Raw genomic sequence first — 24,650 nt, 5'->3', positions numbered from 1 at the left:
CATCTTGAGTAGGTTGCCAAAGGCGAAATTTATCTCAAGTATCGACTTGAAGGATGCGTATTGGCAGATTCCGCTAACTCCAAGAGCGCGCGAGAAAACCGCATTTACAGTGCCGGGAAGACCACTGTATCATTTTACGGTTATGCCGTTTGGGCTATCCAATGCTCCACAGACGATGTCGAAACTGATGGACAAAGTTATTCCACCAGATCTGAGAAATGAAATATTCATTTATCTAGACGATTTGCTGGTAATTTCGGAGTCATTTGACAAACACGTCTCAGTGTTGAGAGCTTTAGCCGATAGGTTAACTCAAGCCGGACTCACCATAAATGTGGAGAAAAGCAAATTCTGTCTGAAAGAGGTTAAATATTTAGGACATGTTATTGGTCATGGTACAATCCAAACGGATCCCGATAAAGTGGCAGCCATTCGTGAGTTTCCTGTTCCGCGATCGTGCAAGCAGGTGCGAAGGTTTTTAGGAACCACTGGGTGGTACCACAAGTTCATAAAAAATTATGCAGAAATTGCTGCTCCAATTTCAGATACCCTTAAGCAGCGAAAATCATTTACTTGGTCCGACGAAGCGCAAAAGGCTTTTGAGAATTTGAAAGAGCAACTTTGTATGGCCCCTGTACTCCATAGTCCTGATTTTGCTACACCATTTGAGATACATTGTGATGCCAGTCACTCAGGTGTTGGTGGAGTATTGATGCAGAAAGATAAGGATGGTAATGACGTTCCAATCGCATTTATGTCTCGTAAATTGAATCGATGTCAGAGAAATTATTCAGTCACTGAGAAGGAGTGTTTGGCAGCGATCATGTGCGTAAAAAAATTTCGAGCATATGTTGAAGGGCATGAATTTGCCATTCATACCGATCATGCTTCATTGAAGTGGCTCATGTCTCAAACAGACTTAAGCTCCAGATTGGCTCGCTGGGCACTCAAGCTGCAAGGTTTTGCTTTTAAGATCGTTCATCGCAAAGGCAGCCAGAACATTGTTCCCGACGACGCCTTATCACGTGTGCACACTGAAGATTTGTCATCCTTAGGTGTGGATACCTTGATAGATTTACAGTCTGAGCAGTTCGAGTCAAAAGAGTACCAAGAGCTTAAGGACAAAATAAAATCAAACCCGTCTCAGCTACCTGACGTTAAAGTCATCGATAAATATATTTATCGTCGTGCAGAGCACGCGTCCGGCGATCAAGTCGCTGATGATTTGCACTGGAAGTTGTGGGTTCCAAAAGATCTTGTGATAGAGGTATTAAAACAAAGTCATGAGCCTCCTTTAGCGTCTCATTGTGGAATCAATAAAATGTTGGAAAAAATTCGGCGATATTATTATTGGCCAAATTTAGTGTGTGATGTTAAGTCATTTGTAAACGGTTGTGTGGTGTGCAAATGTACCAAACATCCCAATCGTTCGTTACGCCCACCATTAGCTCCAGTAAAAGAAACGCAGCGAATATTTCAAAAGATTTTTATTGATTTCTTGGGACCCTATCCTCGAAGTAAGTCCGGAAATGTTGGTATATTCGTAGTGTTAGATCATTTGTCCAAATACCCATTTTTTAAAACCTGTAAAAAAATTCACCACTGATGCTATTATTCGCTTCATGGAAGAGGATTTATTTCATTGTTTTGGTGTACCTGAAACCATTGTATCAGATAACGGTGTCCAATTTAAGTCACATAAGTTCAAGGCTTTGCTCACCAAATACAATGTGCAACATTTTTATACGGCTGTACACGCTCCGCAAGCTAATGCGTCAGAGCGCGTAAATCGATCAGTAATTGCTGCAATCAAGGCTTACGTTAGACCCGATCAAACAAATTGGGATGAGCAACTTAGCCATATCAGTTGCGCATTACGGTCCAGCAGACATTCAGCAATCAATGACAGTCCCTATCGTGTTGCTTTTGGACAACACATGATAGTTAATGGTAATACCTATCCTCTTCTACGAAATTTAGAACTTCTAGAAGACCGTACAGTTAGTTTTGATCGAGAAGATTCCTTTGATATAATAAGGAAAACTGCACAACAGAGTATACAACGGCAGCACGAACAAAACGAAAAACAGTACAATCTTAGAAGTCGAGAAGTAGATTTTAGAGTTGGTCAAGAAGTTTATAGGCGTAATTTTCAGCAGAGTAATTTTGCAAAAGGCTTTAATGCAAAACTGGCCCCAACTTTTGTAAAATCTCGTATTAAGCGTAAGCTTGGCAACAGTTATTACGAGTTAGAAGATACCCCAAGGGCGATTCATTGGAAAATATCATGCTAAAGATATAAAACAATGAATCGGGTAGCCAGGAAATTCGTCCAAGCGAGTATCACTCTTTGGAGTTATGACCCCAAAGTGTGATTTTGGCAGGGGGGATTGTAGTGGTCGCTTGGACCGCCAACATTTATTTGGTGGGCCTAAAAGTAGGCAAAGGTTTTTTTTTTTTGCCAAGTAGGAAAAAATGCCAGCGCCACGGCACTAGATGTAGAAAATAGTAGTTAATGTAATATATTTATTAAAGTTATGTTTATGTATGTTAATAATCTAATTTTTGTTAGTTAAATGTTAAATGTATAATAATTGTTTAATGTTAGTAGAAACTTTTAGGATAATTGTATTTTGTTGGCACAAATTTATTAGCGCCATCTGTGTGTGGGGCTTGGCAACAACAAAAATATTTTTGCGATAGATGCATCTTGAGGCAGTGAATGTCAAAGAATGGGAAGTTAAGAATGCATCAAAGATTAACGCCCTATTGACAAGCCAGTTTTTTTTCTCATTCGTGCTGGTCATGCAATCTCAAAAAGGAATTTTCTGAATTGGTTGTGACAAGTCGCACCAGGAAAAAAAATACATATATAAATTGAGAATTAAGTGCGACGGTCATAAATATTCAGCCAACAGAAATATTCAGTTAAATAAAAAGTGCATAGTGCGAATAGAGAAAGTGTGTGAAAACACCCTTTTTTTCGGTCAGCTGCCGATAGCCAACAGGCGGGAACAAAATTTGGAGATTTTCTGGTGCCGTCCAAAAAGGCAGGGTAACTATTGCACTATTGCAGATATAAAGCTTACATGTATTCATGATCTGATTTTCCTTTCACAATCAGACGGCACGTAGTTCCATATTGTACTTTTGGATGTTGTTGGTGCTTACGAAGCTAAGCCACCAAGCAAAGCTCATCCACTCCGCTTCGACAGCCGGCAGTACAAAGCTTGTACTAAAGCTTTGAAAGCTTCTGCACGACTGCTGCGAAAGCTGCAGCAGATCAGCTGATAGCTGCAAGCGGGAGTCAGCACTGCAATTGGGCACAAATTTGGAGGAGCGATTTACAGCCCTACCGCACCGCCGCCCCCGCAATTTGGATTGGGAGTTGTCCCTAAGAGGGAAAGCAAGGAGAACGGCAACATTACCCCAGATGTGGTATATGCGCCAGTGACCGTGCGACCACCAGAGGAAATGTCTCCGAAGATGATCGTGCCATAGATGATTGTGTTGTTCAGTATTTGTATTTCGACATTGTTCATTTTGGGCCTTCTGCCACTTAGTTAGTGCTTCTCTGTAATATATTTGGTTCATTTGAAGTCTTGTTTGCGTTTCATACATATATGTTGAATGGAAGAAAAACTGTGATGTAAATTTACATATGATTTCGTTGTATAATATACTATGTATCAAATGTAAATGAACTTCATTAGTTACCATAAGTCGTTCTACATATGTCTTGTTCGTAAATACTTTTGTTTTCTGTCATAACTTTGCAATTTTAAAATTACATTTATAATTGTTTGCAAAGTAAACAATGGAACATCTGGCATAAAAGCTCAGATCAACATTTGAGTAGAAAGCTTTTGGTTAGGGCTTTAAATTTTTTTGTTCCACAGCTGCAACCACAACAACATAACAACACACACACACACATATCACCGGCTGTGAAAGATCTTTCGTCGCTGGAGAATGCTGTAAGTGAGCTTTTTTGTTTATATCTACGTAGCTTTTTTTCTCGTATTGTTCGCTACCGAGCTTTTTTGTGTATTGCATCTGTTGAATGCAAAGGTTAAAGACCAAACCAAGTTTATCTTTATTTGTTTTGCTGGCAGCTTCATTTCGCTGCGCCTGAGAAACCTTAAGTTTCTTAAGGCTGGGCTTTTGCCGATGGTCCATTGCCATATAAAGATATGGATTCCTAATTAAATAGTTTTATAGTGTATAAAAAACTATCTATTATTAGCGATCCATATACAAATTGCAATACGAAATATTGGCTAACTATTTCTATTAATTATATTTATTTCTATATATCTATTTATTTAGTTTTTAAGTATTTATGAAATAGATTTAAATTAGCTTTAATATTTCAACGTCTTTATTTCATATTCCGTCCATGTTATCTTTTGTTTATTTGCCTTTTCTTTATGTTTCTTAATTTAAATAAATTTGTTATAATGTTTAGTATGTGCGAGTAAGTTTGCAAATTTGGAACCATGCAGCATTTGTATGGGGAGGGTTGAGTAACGAGGAGCTTCTCTAAGGGATCCTGTCATTTAAATTGATTTTTCCATTGGCTTTGCAGGATCATGGTAGGGTGGGCGTCTGCACCAATGAGTGCAACGTAAAGGAGAAGTGCTCCAAGTCGAAGGTAGATCCCTAACTTGTCTTTCATCCAGTTTCCTTCTAACTCTTTACCTCTTTTGTTTACTGTCCTTGTATGTCTTTCCCCGATTTTCCCTTTCCTTAAGTACGCGAATTTATTAATAATGTAATTAATCTACGGAAGCATGTAACGGAAAGGATTTTTCCCCTTTAGCCACTCCCAGCCGACCAGACAACAGCCGTAGCGATCGCGTACACCTTTCGTATCGTTACAAGTACACCAGCTTCTAAAACGAACAAGCTTCGTTACACGTTACAACACTTACATAGCGACTTCTACAAATAATGTTTATTTATTATGTACGTGAAGTATGTATGCAATGTTTTGTGAATGACGCGCGAACCCATCGACATCGTATCATAATTTTGTTGTCGGGCATTGATTAAAGAATTTTTGTCAGATTTCGATTGCGATTTATACAGTTAGAAATTGCCTAGTGGAAAATACAGTTAAACTACAACTAAATAATTGCCGCTGGTTCATAGAATAACATTAAAAATTTTGGTACAGTCATCGTGAATATCATACATAAAGTACTAATATCAATATGCCAATATTCCAATACTACTTTGGGTTGCACATTGTCTCCAATACTCGCATCGCGATTCACTTTGTGTCCTGGCTTGCAATTGGAATACCCCTAATGCTGCTTGGTTTGGTTATCGTTGTGTTCATAATATTTACAATACTCTCTTATATGCGAATAGCTTTCAATTGTTATGTTTTTGATTTGATTATTTCATTCTGAATTACATATACTTACATAAATACAATAATTAATATATAATTAAGCATAATATCGAATAAATTATAATCATTTCAAAGTTTCAAATGTATTTCAATGTATTGCCTCAAATGCTTTGTAAGCTTTGCCATATTCAGTTACTTAGCTTAAAATTAAAAATTAATTAAATGTATAATATGTAAATTAATACTTGAAATTATAATCGGGAATAGGAACTAAAAGCACCAGCCAAAAAAATATACATTAAACATACATATCATAAAAACGAAATGAAAATTGTTCATTGAATATTGTCGTTAGCATAAAAACTAAATAATTATTAATGCATAAATTCATAAATAACTACACAATTAATTCATTTACAAAAAAACACACACACACACACATATTGCATTCAATTTTCACATGTCGATGTTCACAGTTTCAATTTAAGTTCGCAGCGGCGGAGGCAGCTGTGGTCTCGTTGCTGATGCTGAAGGCGGTGGCGGAGGTGCTCCTCCCCCTGCTCCTGGTGCCTGCATCTGCATCTGGACGCGCTTGGCCCGATAACGCTTCAGCTTGCGTCGTGCCATAAATAAGCTCGGATTGAAGTTGAAGTCACGGCAACCGAGCGGAGGCGGCGGTGGCGGTGGCTGCAGCGGGGCAGGTGGTGAGTGGTGGGTGGCAGCCTCGTCCAGCTCGTAGGGCGGGAAGAACATTGGGTTGGCAGCCCAATCCCGCCACATATTTCAATCCTGCCCAGCACCATTCGCCTGCGCCAACGCCTGCGCTCCATTGCTTCCTACCTCGCTGTGGCGTCGCTGCTCCAAGGCCAGCGGCAAACCGGAGGCCGCAAAGTCATCGTCCAGCGAGGAGGATTGCTTCGAGCCCACCGACTTGCAGTCCTCATCCATGCTGACACCCAGATGGTGCATGGCCACCGCGGCATGATGCCGCTCAGCTGGCGGCAGCAGATTCAGCATGCTCAGCGGCAGTCCAGGGAAGCCGCCGGCAAAGTCCGGGTAGAAGCCTTGCGGATTGAAAGGATTGAACAGCGCATTGGGACCGCTGAGCAGATCCGGCTCCGAGCTGCCGCTGCGTGGACCAGCTGGCGGACCCAGCGGCAGTCCCAGCTCCAGATCCAGTGGACCTAGAGGTCCCAGATCGTTGGGATGTGGCAAGGGTGGAGGACCACCTGGACCGCTGGCATTTGGATTGCCGGCAGAGCCATTGTTGCCACTGGAATTGGCCGAGTTGGAGCCTGAACCATTCTTGTCCTTGTCCTTCTCCTTGCGTTCCTTCTTCTCGCTCTTCGAGCTGCCGCCGCCGCCTCCGCTGATGCCCATCTGCAGCATCTCGATGGGCGGACCACTGATGCAGTCCTTGCGCAGCTGCTCTAGCTTCAGACTCTTGCCATACTTGCCGCGCACATACATCAGAAGCGAGTTGTAGGGAATGCCGAATATGCGCGACGCCTGCGACGTCGTCATCTTCTTGTTCCACACATGCTGCAGTGCCTCCGTCAGTTCGGTGTTTGTCCACGAACGTGGCGGGCCACCGCGTGGCGCCGAGTGTTGTCCTTTGGGGCGTGGCACTAAAATAGAGAGAGAGAGGGAGAGATTGATTAGTTTAAGGCACCTGAGTGCAGTCGAGTGGAGTCGGGTGGGGTTATCGCATGGCGACCATCTGCTAATGTTTCAATCTGCTGGCCCCATATGCTGGCCCAGACAATTTCGCTGAAAGAGTCGCCCATTGTCTGCACTTTGCCTACAGCTCATACACACCCAGTGCAGCTTTTGTTGTAGTCGCAGTTGCTGCATGTGGCACCTAGAAAAAGGCGAGCGATCAAAGCTGCAACGCTGCAACGCTGTGGAGGTTCCCATACTATAGCCTGCCTCGCCCCAGCCTTCTTCCATATGCAAATTACGAGCATGCAGCAACGTCGTCACATGCGCCGCTAAAACTCAATTTAGATCCATAGATATCGACTTGCCCCACAATGAGAGAGCGCCACAAAGCCGCAGCCGCAGTTGCAGCTTCAACTGCAGCCACAGACACAGTCGAAGTCGAAGTCGAAGTCGCAGTCTGGGACACAGGTTGAGATTGCTTTCAACGATCAACGAACAACAACTTTAACTGCAACTTCCACTTGCTGGCGCTGTGTGACACCATCAGGCGGTTGATGCAACAAAGTAAGGCAACTGGCAGAGCAGGGGGGAACCACAACGAATCCTTCGGCTGATGGCCAGTGGAGTGCGAGCATGCATCCAAAAATATTTCAAGCCAGCGATAATTCACAGTTTATTGCCGCTTTTCAACTGATGATATGAAATTTTCTTTTCTTTTTCAATTGCAAGAGTGAAAATAGTATAAACTACGCTCTGGGCAACAATATGAAAATCAAATTAGCGAAACGAAAGTCATTGTCAAAGAAACTAATATTGCTTACTGAGAGACATTAGTTTTTTTTTACTAATTAAATTCTTTCGTCTTTATAATATGAGTATGAGGCTTAGCCTGAATGAAGTTTTCCTAAAATTGTATTATTATGGTACTCTATTACTGTACTGGCTTAATATAATAATTAAAAAAATTGATAAATAAACTCTCTAATAATGTTGAAGGTAAGACAAATTAATTATTACTTTTTCTAGGACAAAAGCTAGAAAAATGCAATTGTAGATTGTTATGATTCCTTTTACTTTATGATCTGTTTGTATTTCGATATAAGAAATAGGAATATTTAGGAGTATTTTAGTATATTTTAGGTGTATTAATTTAGTATACTTTGACTCTAATATCGCAATGCTTTACCTTATAAACGTCATGTTAAGCATGCTTTATTGAGCAACCGAAAATATTAATTAATTGAACATTTAAGTAAAAACTCTTATTCATTGAATAAATAAACCAATCAAGCACAATTTAGTTAAGCACATAATAATAAATTCTATTTCTTGAAGTAATGTAAAGCTCTCGAGTTACCATTTGTGACTTTCCTTCAGTCTCTTAACCAATTGGCTTATTTTATTCTTATCACTTCCAAATGGCATTCCTCACATAACACGACTATTATTTGTATTAGATGAGCTCTTCTTGTTGTTGTTATTGTTGCTGTTGCTGCCTCAAATTTGGTTTCGCGAATAGGTCACAACGTAGGTCTGACCTTTTTTCCAATGAACTGCAACAAGAACAAGGGCAGAAACCGTCGACCATGATGCAATTGTTTAAGGTTCTTGCTCTTTATGTTGCTGTTGTGGTAATTGTTGTAGTTGTTGTTGTTGTTGAAGTAGTTGTTAAGGGGTTCTAATAAGGCATCTAAGGCAAGTCACCAATCGTTCCCCCGCAAAGCACATATAAAGCGAAATTTGAATTTGTAACAAATCGCAAATCACGTTTTGGGACACAACATAAAGCTGAGAGAAAAAGACAGCGAGAGAGAAGAGGAGATAGAGATAGAAAAAAAAGAGACAACTGAAGAGAGCGGCGCAAAAGACAATCGCGAAATGAACAAATGAATGTGAACAAATCAGTTAATCACACCCACACGAACAGTATGAATGCAGGCCCTGAAAAATCTGCTTCTCCTCTCTCTGTCTCTCAGCTGTGCTCCTTCCCCCTCTAGCCCTTTGCTCTGCCCCGTCTCCTAAGGCAGTGCCTGTTTAAGCCAAGTGTAGATTCTTATCAATTGTGGCCACACAAACCCGTTTCGCCAGATTCGCAATAAAGAATATCGTGCTATACGCCAGATTTGCGCTTTTTAGCACAGTTTTATTTACTGTTTCTGTTTCTGTAGCTGTTGTTGTTGTTGTAATTTAAGCAGCGATTGTCATGGTCGGGATGAGTCTGAGATCTCAGCCCGAAGATCTCTCTGTAACTCTGTTGTTGTGGTATTTTCTGGTATTTCACTTTGGCATGCCGAACCAAACATCTGATCACGATTCTTCCTCTTGTTGTATTGATGAGAAAATTAAGCAATTAAATGTGATCCAAGCTGAAAGTGTGTCTGCATGGCTTTTTTATGCAAAAGATCAACGAGCGATCTCAACTTCACGTGGGGAACTTAAGTACACACTCGTATGGCGCCTGCTATCTACAGTTCCCAGACTAAGTGATCTTTCATTCATAAAAAGCGTTTTCCAAAAAAAAAAAAAAAAACGATAAAAAAGGTGGAGCACTTAACCCATCAACGCCAGCTGACTGTCAAATAATCTGTCAAAACACACAGCACTTGGCTCATATGGATCAATCTTTAGGTTAACAATCATCGAACGATCTCTCTTTACCAATTGTCAATCACATGACAATCAAGCGCAACAGTTTATTGATTTCTAAGCTACATATTACTAGATATATTATTTCCCCATACACACAAAAACATTATTAACTTTTTGAGGTTTCAAAAAATCGAAAGAAAAACTACAACGAAAGAAGAAACAAAAGCAACGCTGAAAATCGAATGCATTTATGGAGCTGCCTATTTGTCAATCAAGAGAGCTGTTGCAGGTTGGAAAAGCGTCGCTTTACGATATGCATAGGTGCACATGTTCAATGAAGAAAAAAAAAAAAAAAAAAAAAAGAAAACAGCCTACAAAAAAAAACTAAACTAAACAAACAAACACAATTGTTATACGCGATCCCCAGCTGAGCACAGGAAAACCACAAAAACAAATTTGCCGCCTCACATGATCGCACTAGTGATCACTGGTGATCGCAGTCTCAATGTGTACTGAATGGGAATGAAAGGCAATCACAATAGTTTTGAGTTGGATCTGTAAGAGGATATGCATGATTTTTGGTATCATCATACTATAGATCTATCATTAGCTTTTTGCCACTGATCGATCTAAGTCTATCGCAAAAAGCAGACACCTACAAAGACGTGAGCGAAAAAGAAGCAGAATAACTCTTGGTTGAACTCATGGCACAAAACCATCAACGGGTTCAATCAGTCAGGTGTGAAGTAAGGCACGAAGTGATCCGCGGAGGGCAAATTGAGACGACATGGCAATTCTCGAACCTTTCTCGTTTCTCGTTGCTGAGTTCGCAGCTAACTCACAGAAGGTTAATTAGCTGTTTGTTTTAAAGTTCGTCGTCGATTTGCTACCATTTGATATTATACAGGTTTAAGTTACTTACTTTTCTTTTTGAGAAACGGCGGCGGACCTCCAGGCATGTCACGTGGATCGCTCATTTCCATCAGCGGATTGTAGAGTTTGCCAGGATCAATGCCGGGGGGAAACAAACCCAACGGGGAATCCAGGCCAAACACTGTGAAAGAGAAGATAGATTTATTTATAAGCTAATTCGATAGAGTATTCAAGTCTTTGTCTTGCTATTTATAGGTTGAATGCAATTTTCATTTGTGTAAAGCATATTGCAATTGTAAGTTTTCCATAAGTGAGTCATTTTCCAGCTCACTGATTACCCAGCTAGCGAATTGCTTCAGACTCGAATAGACACTCGCATACATATTCACCATCGAGACTTGAGTGTGCCAAGTGAATGCGAATGCTTTGCGCTTGTGGATGCGAATAGTAAACAATGGCAACGTCATTATTCTATTAATATTTTACGCTTGGAGTGCACTCCTTCACATGAGTGAAACAATTCAAGCGCTGATGAGGCGGCGACAGCATAAAGGATGCTCAAGGATAAGCAAGGAAATCCACGCAGCTTCAAGTGTCTCTGTCTCTGTTTCATAACTACGCGCTCAGGATTCAAGGCACATCACAAGACAATGTGCTGGCATATGAATAAATGGGGATATTCGTTCATACTCGTATCTGTATCTGTTGGGGCATGTTGTTGTATCTGCAGCATAATGACACAAATAACGAGCGCGTATTGTTTGCTCCCGCGTTTTGTTCGAGTAGACATTACAACTCGCTGCGTATACGTAATATTCCATTTCTTTATTTTTTGTTTCGGTCTTCAAACTCGCTTTGATGGCAAGCAAAATTAGTGCGGATTTCTTTTCACGTTTATCCTCAAGGGGTCTAGAACAAGACAGCCATTGACTTACACAACCACACACAACTCACACACGCACACACACTCATTGCCATACCCACATGTCACATGCTATTAGTTCAATGATTTTCACGCCGAAATGTGACTACCAAAAAATAAATCACATTCTTTTTGGTAAATCTTTTTCTACGCCTGTCTGCAAGCTCCTCTGTTTGACTAGACTGACTGCACGAAGATGTGGTATTAACACTTTGTGGAGACTTATGCGACAAACATTTTCAAAGGACATTGTAGAACACATTAGATCAGAAATTTAACTTTTACCAAACGATCTTTTTGTTCGTCATCTGCTGTTGCCGTCTACCATATTTTGGATTCATTTAAACAATACAGCTTGTTCCGCCCTTTTCTTCATGTTATACTTTATATCTGTCTGTTATATTCATTTAAATAAATAACTTTAGCTCTTCAACTACTCATTATCTCGGTGCAACAACATTTTTTTTTTTTCGATTTAAAAGTTAATTATTTTCTAATTGTGATTTAAGAAAGTTTACTGCTTTAATCAATTTGCAGAGTATTCGCATAGTCATCATTGTCAGCAATGAACTTTCTGCATTTCTTAGCTTGACTTGGGCTCTATGTGTATCCTTGGCTGGCATTCTTTGCCTGCAGCCTGTTTGCAGTAGTTAGCGAGTTGCTTGGCCTCCCTTTTCGGTATTTTTTTTTGGATGCGACTCATTCCGCTCTTTGGATTGCCCTGATATGTTGGCAGAAATTTTTGTCGCATTAAAAGGTATTGCGCTTCCTGTGTTGACTGCCTGCTTGATTCCCTGATTCTCTGACTCCTGCTCGGCATTTTCGTACAATTTTTCATATTTTTGTGCCTTAATTTATTTTATATCCTGTGTGCGCGTCGGAGACGAAGACGACGACTGAGGTTGAGGTTGGCTGAACTGGAGTTGGACTCCCCAAACGGATATTATTAATATGAATATCGCGCGACTTATATGCAAAGTTTTATACGAAAAGGGAAGCGACTTGGGTGACGAGATAGAGCATGATAGAATGGGAGAACGAAGACAGGACTAAGGACTCTAGAGCGACTCTGTATTTTTATTTATGCCGCCGACGAAGCCAAAGTTGTTTGCCAAAAGGTTTAAATTTGCAGCACAGTCTGTGTGTGTTTGTGTGTGTGGCATACTTTAAACAAAACACGTGCAACACACGCTGTTGACTGTGTGGGCGTGGCAGAGGCAAGGCGAGTTGTCTGTGTGGCAACTTAAAAGTCATTTGGCTAAACGTCTGACGACAGTTTCAACTCGCAACTGTGGCACACACTCACATGCCACACTCACATGTTGCCACAGACACAACATAAATTTCTAGCACGCAACGCCACCGATTGCGACTGCGACTGAGTCTTCGACTGCGACTTGAGCCCATTCATTGCCGTCTTTCATCCGGCTCCCCTTTGCACCTTTGTGCTCGCCTCGGGTGACATAAATATAAAAAATCATATATAAACCGCAATTGAATTTATTTGGACTGCAACTTGCGACTTGCAACTTTTGCAACAACCGCAAATGCAACTCCCATTTCCTTTCCATTCCCATGCTCCGTGGCTGACAACTTCTACCCCAGACAGCGTTGTTGTGACTGGGACACATAGTTTGCCTCTATAGGGTTGAGGCAATAACTAAACTGTCAAATTATTAGCTGCACTCGCAACTCGCCACATTGCAATTGCACTTCCATATTTCTTATGAGCTGTCAACAGCATAGAATTGTTTATGACTTAATTAGAAACAATTGTCTGAGGATGATGGAACTGAAAGAGGCCAAGACCTCTAATAAAGTTATAAATTAAAAATATAAAACTAATGATATTATTTGAGCATAGAAAGTAATTATGACAAATGCATTAAAAGCAAATGTGAATTTTAAAATGTTGCCTAAATTTTGCCCTTAAATAAAATGTAAGCGAAATTAAGAAAATATAAGAAGAATCCAAGGATGAAAATAATATATGAAATTCAGGAATTTAAATATGGGGAACAAATTTTATAAGTATTATTTGAATCAACAAAAAAAGAAAAAATTTTACAAAAGGCTGTATTAAATTGGAGGAAATGACACATGAAAAGCGAAAAATAAAAAGTGGCAAACAGCTATGAAGTGTGGGGAGTTGGAAGTACTTGGGAAAAGTACTGTCGAAGACCCTAATACGTTTAAAGGCTTTGCCACAGCTTAGGCCATGGCAACGATAAATGCATGACGAATGCAAAGGATGCTGTTGCAGTCACTGGCACTTTGATGTTGTCAGTGCAGAGGCGACAGACAGATTGCCACATGTTGCATGCAGTATATTGCAGCTTATTAGATGTGAAGTCGCTGTGTCAAGGCTCAAGGAGTCAAGCAGTCAAGTAGTCATAGGAGTCACTGAAGTGAAGGCAAACAGAAGGACTGCGATATTGGGACTTCCGTCTGTTATTTTTTTTACGCAAACAGCTTAAGGGGGAGGTGGACAGTCGTAATGTGTTTAGACAGGTCAGGATGTGGCCAGGATATGGACATCCGGCTAACCCAGTGACCTCAAACGATAAAAAAAAGTTTTTTGTACTTACTGTGCGGCGGCGTCAGCGTCAACGCCGAGGACATGCCGGGAAAGGGCAGCGGCGACGGCGGATGCGGTTGCCCATCCGGTGGATTAAAGTGTCCGGGCAAGCTCATTGGCGATGTGGGCGCGAATTCCTTGCAAAAGTCCTTGCCAAAATCTTTGCCGAACTCCTTGCCGAAGTCCTTGCCAAACTCCTTGCCGAACTCCTTACTCAACCGATTCATGCTCTCCTCCAGCCGCTCATGCGGCGCCTGACCCGGACATCCGGACCCAGGTCCGCCCAGCGGCACCCCGTTGTGTCCCCCGAAAGGTGGCAGTCCCATGGGACCCAGCAGATTGCTTGCGAATGCATTGTGCTCCCGCTGCATGGCCTGCTCTCGCGTCTCGCGAGGATCACGCGGTTCACGCTGATGCATCGCCGCCGCAGCGGCAGCCGCAGCCAGCGACATCTCCATCTGATGCTCCATGTGATGGAACGGATGCTCGCCGGCGCCAGCAGCTGCCACAGCAGCAGCGGCTGCGGCATGCATTTGCGCCTCTAACGCCTCCATGTGACAGGGTGGACTGTCGGGCAGGCCGGGTGGGCGCAGACCAGGTGGAGGAAACGACAGCAGTCCGTTGCCGGGTGTGCAGGAGTTGGGCGTGTGGCTGGGCGTCGATGTGGCATTTGGCTTGGCGTTCAGCTGTCTGATATCCTTGAGGGACAACATGATGCGTTGATTGTTGTCCTGCAGTTTACTGCTATTGTTGTTGTTATTATTATTGTTACTCTCGCCGTCCGAGGAGTGCGAGTTGCTGGTGTCCTTGTCCTTTTTGGTGGTGCACAGATCCTCGGGACCATCGCTGGGACACGGGGACATGGCTGCTGCATTTGCAGCGGCGACGGCCGCCTGGCGACGCAGCTCGTTGGTCGTGTGTATAAGCTCTTCGATGTCCTGTTCGTCCTCGTCGTCGTCCTGTTCGGGACCTTCATCGTCAACTAGATCGTGCACATGCTCATGATCGTGATCGTGCTCATGATCATCGTGCTCCTGATCCTGTTCCTGTTCGTGATCGAGCTCGTGATCGTGCGCTTGATCCTCATCGTCCTCTTCATCTATCTCATGTTCGGTCTGTTGATTGCTGTTCCCCGTCTTATCCTGTTGCCGATCTCCACGCTCGACATCCTCCAACTCCGTTTCATGTTCTGCCTCAGGCTCATTACTTTGCTGTTGTTGTTGCTGTTGGGACTGCGGCGGTTCGTCCTCTTCTCCCATGGGACTATCCTCCCCATCACGCTGTTTATCACTCGGTTCCTGATCGTCCCGCAACTCATGCTTGATCACAGCCTGAATTGTGTCCACCGCTGGCAGCGATGTCTCCGATGTCTTGTTCAGCGCAAAGTCATGAGGCATATCACCCGATCTGCGTCTGGGACGCGCCTGTTTGCGACGTGGCATCGGCGAACTGCCACCCAACTCCTGATCACTCTCCAGCTCCCGTTCCGACTCCTGCTCCCGCTTGCGGCGCAAGCTGAGCGCTGCCATCGCACTGGCCGGATTACCAAAGAGTCGAGAAGGCATTATTAGCTTGCCCGCTGCTGGCCGCACCATCGAGGGTGACTCGTCCTCGAAGCTGGATGAGAGCAGCGAGGTGTCCAGCAAGTTGAAGTCATCGGGCGAGGCGGCTGGAGTGGGTGTATGCTCAGGCACCGAGCTCTCCACCAGGCCACGCACCTGCAGCGATTCCCCCGCCTGAATGAGCGTCTGCAGACGCTGCTGGGGAACACTGATCTCGCCGCGATACATGAAGTCAACTATGGCCTGGACGACCCAGCCACGAAAGTCTTTGAGCACGATGACAGGATGCTTGCAGGGGGTTTCGGCGAAGACACGCTGAAAGAAGGGCGAGCAGGCGGACAGCACCATTTTGTGGGCACGTATCGAGGTCTCGGCACAGACAAGAGTCACGTCCACCAGGGTCTTAGTCTGGAGCAGGGCGTCGAAGGCGCGCAGGATGTGATTCTGATGGTTGTTCCAGCGCAAGCTGTAATGATCCTGGGGAGCAGTCGAATTGGCGCCAATAGGGGTGGGCGTGGCAGGCGGACTGTGCGTTGATCGATTGCTCGACGTTGCAGTTGCGGTTGTTATAGAAGTTGCCGTCGTTGTTGCATTTGTTGTTGCTGTGGCAGATGCAGCTGCAGTGGCTGTTGCCGTTTGGCTCATGTTAAGGGGCAACGGTGGCGGCGTGGGCGGCGTTGTGGGCGGTGTGGCATGGACATGGGCGTGGCTCTGGCTGTGTGAAGGTGGCGGCAACTGATGATGATGCTGTTGCAGCTGATGATGATGATGAGTATGATGCTGCTGCTGGTGATGATGGTGATCCATGCTGGACGGTGTCGTCGTCATCGTCGTCGGTGGCTTCGCCAGCAGTGGCAGGGGCAGCGGCAACGGCAGTGGCAACGCTAGCGGCGCTGGCGCCACCTGGCGGCCGTAGTCGTTCATGTGCAGGGCCAACGGCAGCGACGTCAGTTTGCAGCGTTTTATCAGCTCCTCGGCGTCCTTTAACATGCCCTGGCAAACGCGTTGTTGCCTCACGTGACGTGCTTCAAAGTTGTTGCACCTCGTTCACAGTCTGCTGAAGAGAGATAGACAGAGAGAGAAAGAGAAGGATGGAGTCAGTGATGGAGGCAAAGATTCAGGTTAAGCTCGAGGATAATGCGTTGTATAATATATTCAAGCTCTGTACTCCTGACATATGCCATCTCGTGTATGTGTTGTGATAATATGTTAATGAGTCGCGGCATATATCATCTTTTTCAACCCCCTCTCCTCCCTCCACCATTGCTGTGCCTCATTTTCGGCAAATCCCAAGCACAACAATAAGCAAAACAATGCACAGCAAAAGCTAAGAGCACAGGAGGCAGCACAAAGAGCAACATGAGGCAATCACAGTCGGCTACGTGTCGTGTCGCGTATCCTTGAGGACATCACATGCAGATGTGTGATGTGTGATAATGGCTCACTCATCTCAGTCTCTGCCTCTGTTTTATTCTGTTCTATCTGTTTGTCTGTCTGGCTATATGAGTATGTCTGTGTTTTTGTTTATCTACTGGTAAGACACACACAAACATGTGCACAGTGGGTTCTGCATCGAGAAGATCCATTTTAATGAAATTTCATTTGTAATTTAAAGCTAGTGAAATTAATATTCGATTATTAATTAAGGAAAGTCAACTCGATTTAGTTTAAAACTTATCGGATTCATTTTATTTATTTTATAGCAATTTTTTTATTTTTAATATTTTAAGTATGAATTTAAATTTCTTGCTTCCATTTATAATTTAATTGAACTTTTAAATTTAATTTGCTTATTTTATGCTTATTTTTATCATTAATAGACCTCAAAATTTATCTTTTATTTTTATTTTAACTTTTTCAGCTACTCATAGTAATCCGATATTAATTATTGAAACAAGTCGCTAAAAATATTTTTAACAAAAATAAAAAAATTGAAAATTAACAACTGTTTTGCAACCACTGTACCGAGCTAAGCTTTTTTTTGCGACTCGGTGCGTGGCATCTAATTAATTCAGCAACTGTCTAGCTTGGTGTGACGTGGCATGCCCCTATCAGCGCATCACGCACCCCTTCCAACGGTCCACAATGCGTTGCACGCTGCGTGTGTGAATTTTTAAAAGAGTCGGCAGCTGCCTCGCAATGAAAAATCTGAAGTCAGACACGACTAGTCAAATGCCAAATCCAATCTCTAACCCCAAACCCAAGCCCATAGCACGGACCTGAGAAAATGTCTCCAACTGCCTGTCAGCGACGACAGTTGGATGCAAAATTAAAAAAGTTTACTTTTAGCAGGGCAAAAACAAAATAAACATTTTTATTTGCAGTTTGTTGCAGCGTCTTCATCTTGCAGCGGTTAAGCGGTTGCAAGTTGGCGCCAGAGACCCAAACCGCATATTAACACATGCGGCTGCTGCTGCTGTCGCTGTTGCTGTTGCTGCCAGTCAACGACAGGATGCGGCACGAGGACACCCACGCACGCTTGAATGCAACAATGTGCAATTAGCAGCTATGCGGCATGTGGCAAGCGGCGCGAAGCAACTCTTTTTTATCTTGCAACTCATTTGCGGTTGTCAACTGGAGATAAGGCAACATTTTTATTTATTTACTCGCACTTTACCTCTCAAGCGCCGTTAAAAGCGACACACTTTGCTTGCCACCTGAGTTGCGGCAGATGGTGAGTGAGATGGAAGGAGTTACCCGACTTTTTAATTAATGTCAAAGTAAGTCAGTCAATTCAGATTTAAAATGCTAACAAATGTGGAGGAGATGATGCAAAGTTTCAATTTAAAATTTGAATGCAAGTCATTAAATCTTGAGAATTAAATTGTAGACGATCAGAAATAAATAATACTTTAAATAAAAGTATATTTATATTAAAGTAATATTATGAAAATTAGTTCTTCTAATAATTTTTATAAAATAATGGCCAACATTGATAAGATTTCACTACATTTCAGTTAAATCCTTTCAAGCTTAAATTTTTGTGATCAAACATACCATTAAATATCGTAAGCAAAGCGTACTTTAATTTCGAAATATCCTCTTTGAAGCTCTTTTCTGTTTGTATTAAAACATGAATAATAGACTTGAGTCTCTGTGATCAGCTTTGCATAATTATGGCACAATTCGTAGCACTGCTTAGCACTGGAATCACAAATTGTGAATTTGAAATTAGATATGCTTATTGTAATAGAGTATTATTTTCGCTTTATTGCAGTTCACATATGTTTTATTTGTATTATTATTTCAAGCACACACAATAAATGGAAGATCGCACACGTTTAAAGTTCTGGTTCTTCTTCTGCGTTCGGTTCGATAACAAACAGAAACTGCGCGTTACCGTCGAGGGTTTGCCACAAACTGACTGAAAGCAATGCAAATAAATACGCAGCAAGTCGAAAGTACGCTTCACATGTGGATATGGATATGGTTAGAAACAGAGCTAGAGATAGAGGGAGAATCTGAGAGCAGCCCTCACAGTCCGCACCCTCAAAACATTCACACACACACACACACCCTTGCATATATGTATATATGATGTGTGCGTGAGCATGTCTGTGTCTGTTTGTGTTTGTGTGGGCAGGATCAGTGTTCGCTCTCAACTTGCTCTTGCTCTCGCATTCGACACGCCGCAATTTCCCATTTTCTGCAGGTGATAATCAGGTGTGTGTTGACACATGTACACTGAAGTAAATAAACACACAGCCTGTAAATAATATGGCAGGTACTCGACAACGCTGGACAAAGGTCCTGGCACACAGGTTTTGAACTGCTATTAAATGGCCGCTGACAGATAAATTTGTGGGCCAAACGCTGCGGGCAATAAACCAGAACCTTAATGTGCGTTTATGTTTGTTTTGAGGGATCGAGTCTCAATTTGGTTGACAAATTTCAAGGAATTGTTTGCGATTCATTTGAAAAATCCGCATTTTATGATAGGCGCGATAGCCAAAACACACACTTTTCAATAATACATATCAATCCGTTCATAATTGAAACAGTTTTAAATTCATTTTAAAATTCATTTGTCTTGCGCACTTTTATATTTACTAATGTTTTTTTCTGGAAATTTATATAGTAGAATTTCTTTTAAAAAGTTAATAATTGATTTTTTTTAAATTAATATTTTATCAAGAAATTAAGTTTGTTTTTCTATGTCTATAAAATGAACTAAATACACTATATTTCATTATGTGAAATCTTTTGAGAAATTACTATACAATTTTTTTTTAATAAATAAATTTAATAAATATTTTTTAAATTTATTTTTTTTTAAGTTTGTTAGTTTTAGATATATTTTTTAACACTTTTATTTACCATTTCACGTTTAATTTAATTATTGAATTTCCGAAAGAGTTATAAAAATTGTTTTTATTTATTGTTGTTAGTGTTTGTAAATGCCGTTAGAATTACAAGACGTCCATCTTCAGGCAACGCACACAGATAACTGTCTCAGAAATAGTCTTTTTTGCCATTCACATGTGAGCGTTCGAAATTGTATCACATACTTCTCAAAAAGAGTTAACGGTATACGGTTTGGCGTCGGAATGAGATCGTAACGGTAACGGTAACGCCTCGCTTAGTATCTTCTCGAGTCGTGTGTGTGTGTACGTGTGTGTCCTGCGGTCGCGTGTATGTTTCGAACCGTTCAAACGTCACGAAGCGACTAATTCAAATGAAGTCGGCCCGAAAAAACAGATATGCGAGCCAAAGGCGGCGATGGCAGCGCTAACGACGACGACGATGACGGCGACGCCGGCAGCAGCGTCACATACACGCGACCCCACCACCCCCGCGCCAACCCCGCACCCCTTCCCGCCCACGTGCGCGCACACGTATGAGCAGGCGAGGCACAAACAACAAACAGCATGCGAAACACATGAGGATGCTCGGTGCTCGGGCTGGACGATAGAACGGAACGATGCGACGCACGAGTAATGTTAACGCCAGCGTCAACGTCTGCGTTTGCGTTTGCGTCGACGCTGGCAGCGACGCGACGAAGTTTTTACTCCTTCGTCATATAAAATATATTTTTTGCCTTATCACAACAACAACAACAACAACAGCAGCAGCAGAACCAGTCGACGTCCTCGCACGTCACGTATACCAAAAAAATTTATTATACGTATACATACATACACAGTACACGGTATACGAAATACATTTGCATACACATGCGTAGCAAAGCCGAAGCAGACAGCAACCGAGTGGCCTCGACACGAAGTGTACCAAAAACGAAACGTAAAAAAAAACAAATGCGAAAGAAGAGCGACACGAAAGAGCGACGCACCCACACACATCCAAACATACATACATGCACACACATATACATACATACGTGGCATGTGGAGCTTTGCTCGCTCGTAAAGAGTAATAGCCACCACCAACATCATCAACAACAACAACAACAACAACAACGACGACAACAACTGAGTCGTCACCCACCCCCGTTGACGCCAATGCCTCGTTGGCTCACATGGAGTTTACGCTTACACACAGACACACACACACTCATACAGCGGCAGTTGTCACACGTTGGCAGCGACGTCGGCGTCAACTGCGCGTGAGTGTAACATTTTTCATAAAAGGGGCGCCAGCAGCGCTGCCAGCGTCGACATATCCTTTTTGGCCAGCACCAGCTTATGGAAAATACGAAAACTCAAAGCTGTGAGTTGAGTTTTTGCTTTCCAGTTGTATTTGTGGCAATAGCAACAACAACAGCCGCTGATGCGAGTCAGAGAGCGAGAGCGAGAGAGAAAGCACTCTGGCAAGAACAACCCAACGAATAAGTGAGTGAGAGAGAGCAAGCGTGTGAGTGAGAGAAAGTGCGCATATTGAAGGATATAATGTTTGTATGTATGTGTATATAGAATGTATGTAACTAACGTACGTGGCGCTCTGTCGCACTGTCTGTCTGTGTCTGTGTCGGTGTGTGTAAGTGTTGAGTGTGGAGCTCACATGTAAAGCTTTTTTGCTGCCGCACACACACACATACACACAACTCTTCTGCTCATCTGGCGGAGACTGCGACGCTGGCAGCGCCGAACTGTTTGTTGTTGTTGTTATTATTATTAAAGTTGTTGCTATTGCCTTTCCAGCTGCTGTAGCTGTCGCTATTGCTATCTCACTCGCATGTGCTCGCCTTTTAGTATGTTATCTATTCCTTGTAATCCTTGTATTCCTTCAATTCCCTGCATGCGGACTGCGTTTTACATAAGCGCTGCCGTCGACGTTGGCGCAGCTCCAGAAACAGCGGAAAAAAAACAAAATGTAAAATCATATACACAACATATTACACACACACACACATACGTACTGGCAGCGCATATGCATATGTGTGTCTCGCTCTGGCATGTGTGCGAAAGAGAAATGCGAAAAAAATATAACGACTCGATGGTCGGAAAAACCAACCCCTAACCTCGCTGATTTCAGTCCACAAAAAAAAAAAAAACAAAATACAAAAAAGAGAAAAATGAAAAACTCTATGGGAAAATGACAAACACACGAGTGCGTTGCTTTAGGGGGAGGGTTAGCATGTGCATGTGCACGTATATGTGTGTGTGTGGGACATATGAGTACTTTTTGCAACATTTCGATTTGTTGGCCGTATTCGCTCTCTCTCGCACACACACAAGCACGCATATGTACACACACACACACATGTAGTAGTATATAGGGTGCATGTACATGTGTGATGGTTACATACGCCCACATATGTGTATGGTTGGATTAGCTGAGGGCAGCAGATTGGCTGAGAGAACCTCGCTTCAGTCATAGATAGAGGGGATGTCCTTGTGAATATGCTTGCATATAATGCAATATCTACAAATCATGTCAGTTTTAGAATTGGAAGATTTATTCGTTGACCAAATCTATAATAAAATATATGATATCATTTTTAAATTTAAACTAGAATATTTGGATTTATAATAGAATACAATACATCGGGCTACATTAAAAGTAGAGTATTTCAATTTAATCCTTTTTAACTTATTTGAGGGGAAGTAACAATTATATAATTAAATCCACCTTTATTTCAAAAATGCAAATTTCATTCGAAGCAAAAATATCTAACATAATAGTTTTCTGACTTCATTTTTAAGCGATTGAACTGCAGATTTGTATAAAAATATAATTGATCGTGAATCAATATAATGAATATGTGTCATATGCATTTCATTTATAAAAATTCAAGACTTATCACCAAATAAAAGTCTAATATATTTTTCAAATTTGATTTTAAAGCGAGCAAATAGTATTAAACTAGAGTTGGGGTTTAATATAGCAATATAGTAGATCGGGAACAAATAAACTTATGGTTAAAAATGTTAGTTCAGTTTTTTTAATTTTTATAATGATATTTGAAGGAAACGAACAGTTATTAATGCATTGTAAAAATGTAAAAAAGTTCATGTTTAGGAAGACTCCTGTTCCTTTGATCCACATAAACCTAACCATACTCTAATAATAATACTCTATTTTTCTTTGCTTTGTCACTGTGTCTCTGTTTTTGTCTTTATCAGTACTGCCCATTTGGCTGAGTTTTGTGTGCTGGCTCTTTAGTTATTCTCATTTTCATTTTCGTGTGCCTCCGTTTTGTTTGGTTCATTTGTATTTTATGATTTGTTTGCCTGCGCTTTGTTTTTTCTGTTTTATTTTTGCACGTTTTAATTGTTTTTCTTCGATTTTCACATTGCGCCATTCTCTCTCTCTCTCTCTCTTACTGTGTTTTTTGCTGGAGGCGCTGCACCGCCAGCTAGGAGCCAAGCAGCTAGAGCAGTATTCCTATTGTCGGGGCGCCCTCGAGCCTCTCGTCTAGGCGCTGTCAGGTCGCACCTTTCATTGTTGGTGTCTCGCCTGCTCTCTTTGTTGTTGTTGCTGCTGTTCAGAGGGGAACAACTGCTGACAAGAGAGCCGAGAGTCGAAACTGAACTTGCTCTTCAAGCCAAATAAAGTAGGTTGTTGTTTTTACTTATTGTCAAAACTTTTCTGGGATTTAATAACTTGAATTTTTGTGTTGAGTTTATGGTGTCCCTCTTGCCAAATTGATATAAATCGAATTTCGCAGCAGAAAGACAAGAGTTTTTAGTCCTGCTGCTGAATGCAAAGAGTGGGATATTACACATTGTATACCGTGAGTATATTCTATATAATATATTCTAATAGATTTCAATATTTTATTATATACTTTAGTTCAATTTTATCTATCTTAAGCTTGATCTTCCCAAATCGATCGATACTTAAAGTAAATAATATTAGATAATCGTATATGGTAAGTTTTGTTTACTTACTTTACTTTGCTTAAAATGTCCTATTTTTAATAAAATATTTCCCTTGTCGACCCGAATCTTTGTGACTGAGTTCTTTGTTCTTCTAGCGAAATATTCTAGATAACTTTTTGAAGCGATAGTAAAAGTATTAATGTGCGACATAATTCCTCTTTTAACTCAATTCACTATAGCTTAAGATAGTTTAAATTTTCAAATTGTAAAATTAAATATTTGAAAAAATTAAAGAGAAAAATATAAATATGTTGAAAGTGTTATAGATGCATATGCAGATTCTGAAATATGCTTCAATTTTATGGTTATCGCTTGTTCAAGATCGGTTACATTGTCACAGCGACACCTGGCTGTGGTGTCGCATTGTTAGGCAAATAATTTGCATATCAGAAGATTAAATAACAATAATTGCGAAACCCAATGAGGCAAACGAATCGAAAATAAAACTGCACACATTTCCGATGATCGCACTAAGCTGGCAAATCAGCTGCAATAACTAGGAGCAGGGTTCTGGCCAAGGATCAATCAGTGCTACATAGGGAACAAACTGCACGCATGCGCGCCGATTATGTAAATCATCTAAATCACAGAGAAAGAGGTATAAAAACTACAACTACCCCCACTTTACCCTTGCAGCCTTTGAGCGTGTTGTGTTTCATATGCAAATGAGATGAAACAAAGGTTCAACAAGGATAGGTTTACTCATTTTTTACACCTTCAACAATGCGGCGGCATTTGGTGTATTTGGCAGGGTGGCTGCACTTCCTGTGTGTGCCAACCTTTATGGCCAAATTATGCAAATACGTTTACCCACTGCAACTGT

At 41.7% G+C, this 24,650-nt stretch overlaps 1 protein-coding gene and 1 long non-coding RNA gene across 3 annotated transcripts; both read right to left on the bottom strand.

Moving 5' to 3' along the window:
• Positions 1-4,929: 4,929 nt before the first annotated feature.
• LOC117569692 (protein jim lovell) lies at positions 4,930-20,327 on the bottom strand. Its single transcript, XM_052005359.1, has 5 exons — positions 19,863-20,327; positions 18,543-18,689; positions 13,994-16,599; positions 10,533-10,664; positions 4,930-6,987 (listed from the first exon to the last, which is right to left on the bottom strand). The coding sequence occupies exons 3-5, from the start codon at positions 16,533-16,535 to the stop codon at positions 6,143-6,145; spliced, it is 3,519 nt and encodes a 1,172-aa protein (XP_051861319.1). The 5' UTR covers positions 16,536-16,599; positions 18,543-18,689; positions 19,863-20,327; the 3' UTR covers positions 4,930-6,142.
• A 2,537-nt stretch (positions 20,328-22,864) lies between these two features.
• LOC117568949 (uncharacterized) lies at positions 22,865-24,097 on the bottom strand. Of its 2 annotated transcripts, none has more exons than XR_004572211.2 (2): positions 23,837-24,097; positions 22,865-23,642 (listed from the first exon to the last, which is right to left on the bottom strand). It is a non-coding gene; the product is annotated as an uncharacterized LOC117568949 (long non-coding RNA). The 2 variants fall into 2 exon arrangements; XR_004572212.2 differs by having other exon boundaries at positions 22,865-23,639.
• Between the last annotated feature and the right edge of the window lie 553 nt (positions 24,098-24,650).

Source organism: Drosophila albomicans, chromosome 3 (genome assembly GCF_009650485.2).
Source record: "Drosophila albomicans strain 15112-1751.03 chromosome 3, ASM965048v2, whole genome shotgun sequence".
Classification (NCBI taxonomy): Eukaryota; Metazoa; Arthropoda; class Insecta; order Diptera; family Drosophilidae; genus Drosophila; species Drosophila albomicans.
Note: the sequence above shows the minus strand (reverse complement) of the source record. Positions and strands in the feature narration are given on the sequence as shown.

Excerpts from the sequence above, each read along its gene's own strand:
- LOC117569692 (XM_052005359.1), bottom strand. The coding sequence starts at position 16,535 with ATGTTAAAGGACGCCGAGGAGCTGATAAAACGCTGCAAACTGACGTCG. Across the intron at positions 10,665-13,993 it reads GACGCTGACGCCGCCGCACA|TGTTTGGCCTGGATTCCCCG; the intron begins GTAAGTACAAAA and ends TCTCTTTCACAG. Across the intron at positions 6,988-10,532 it reads GCCGTTTCTCAAAAAGAAAA|TGCCACGCCCCAAAGGACAA; the intron begins GTAAGTAACTTA and ends TCTCTATTTTAG.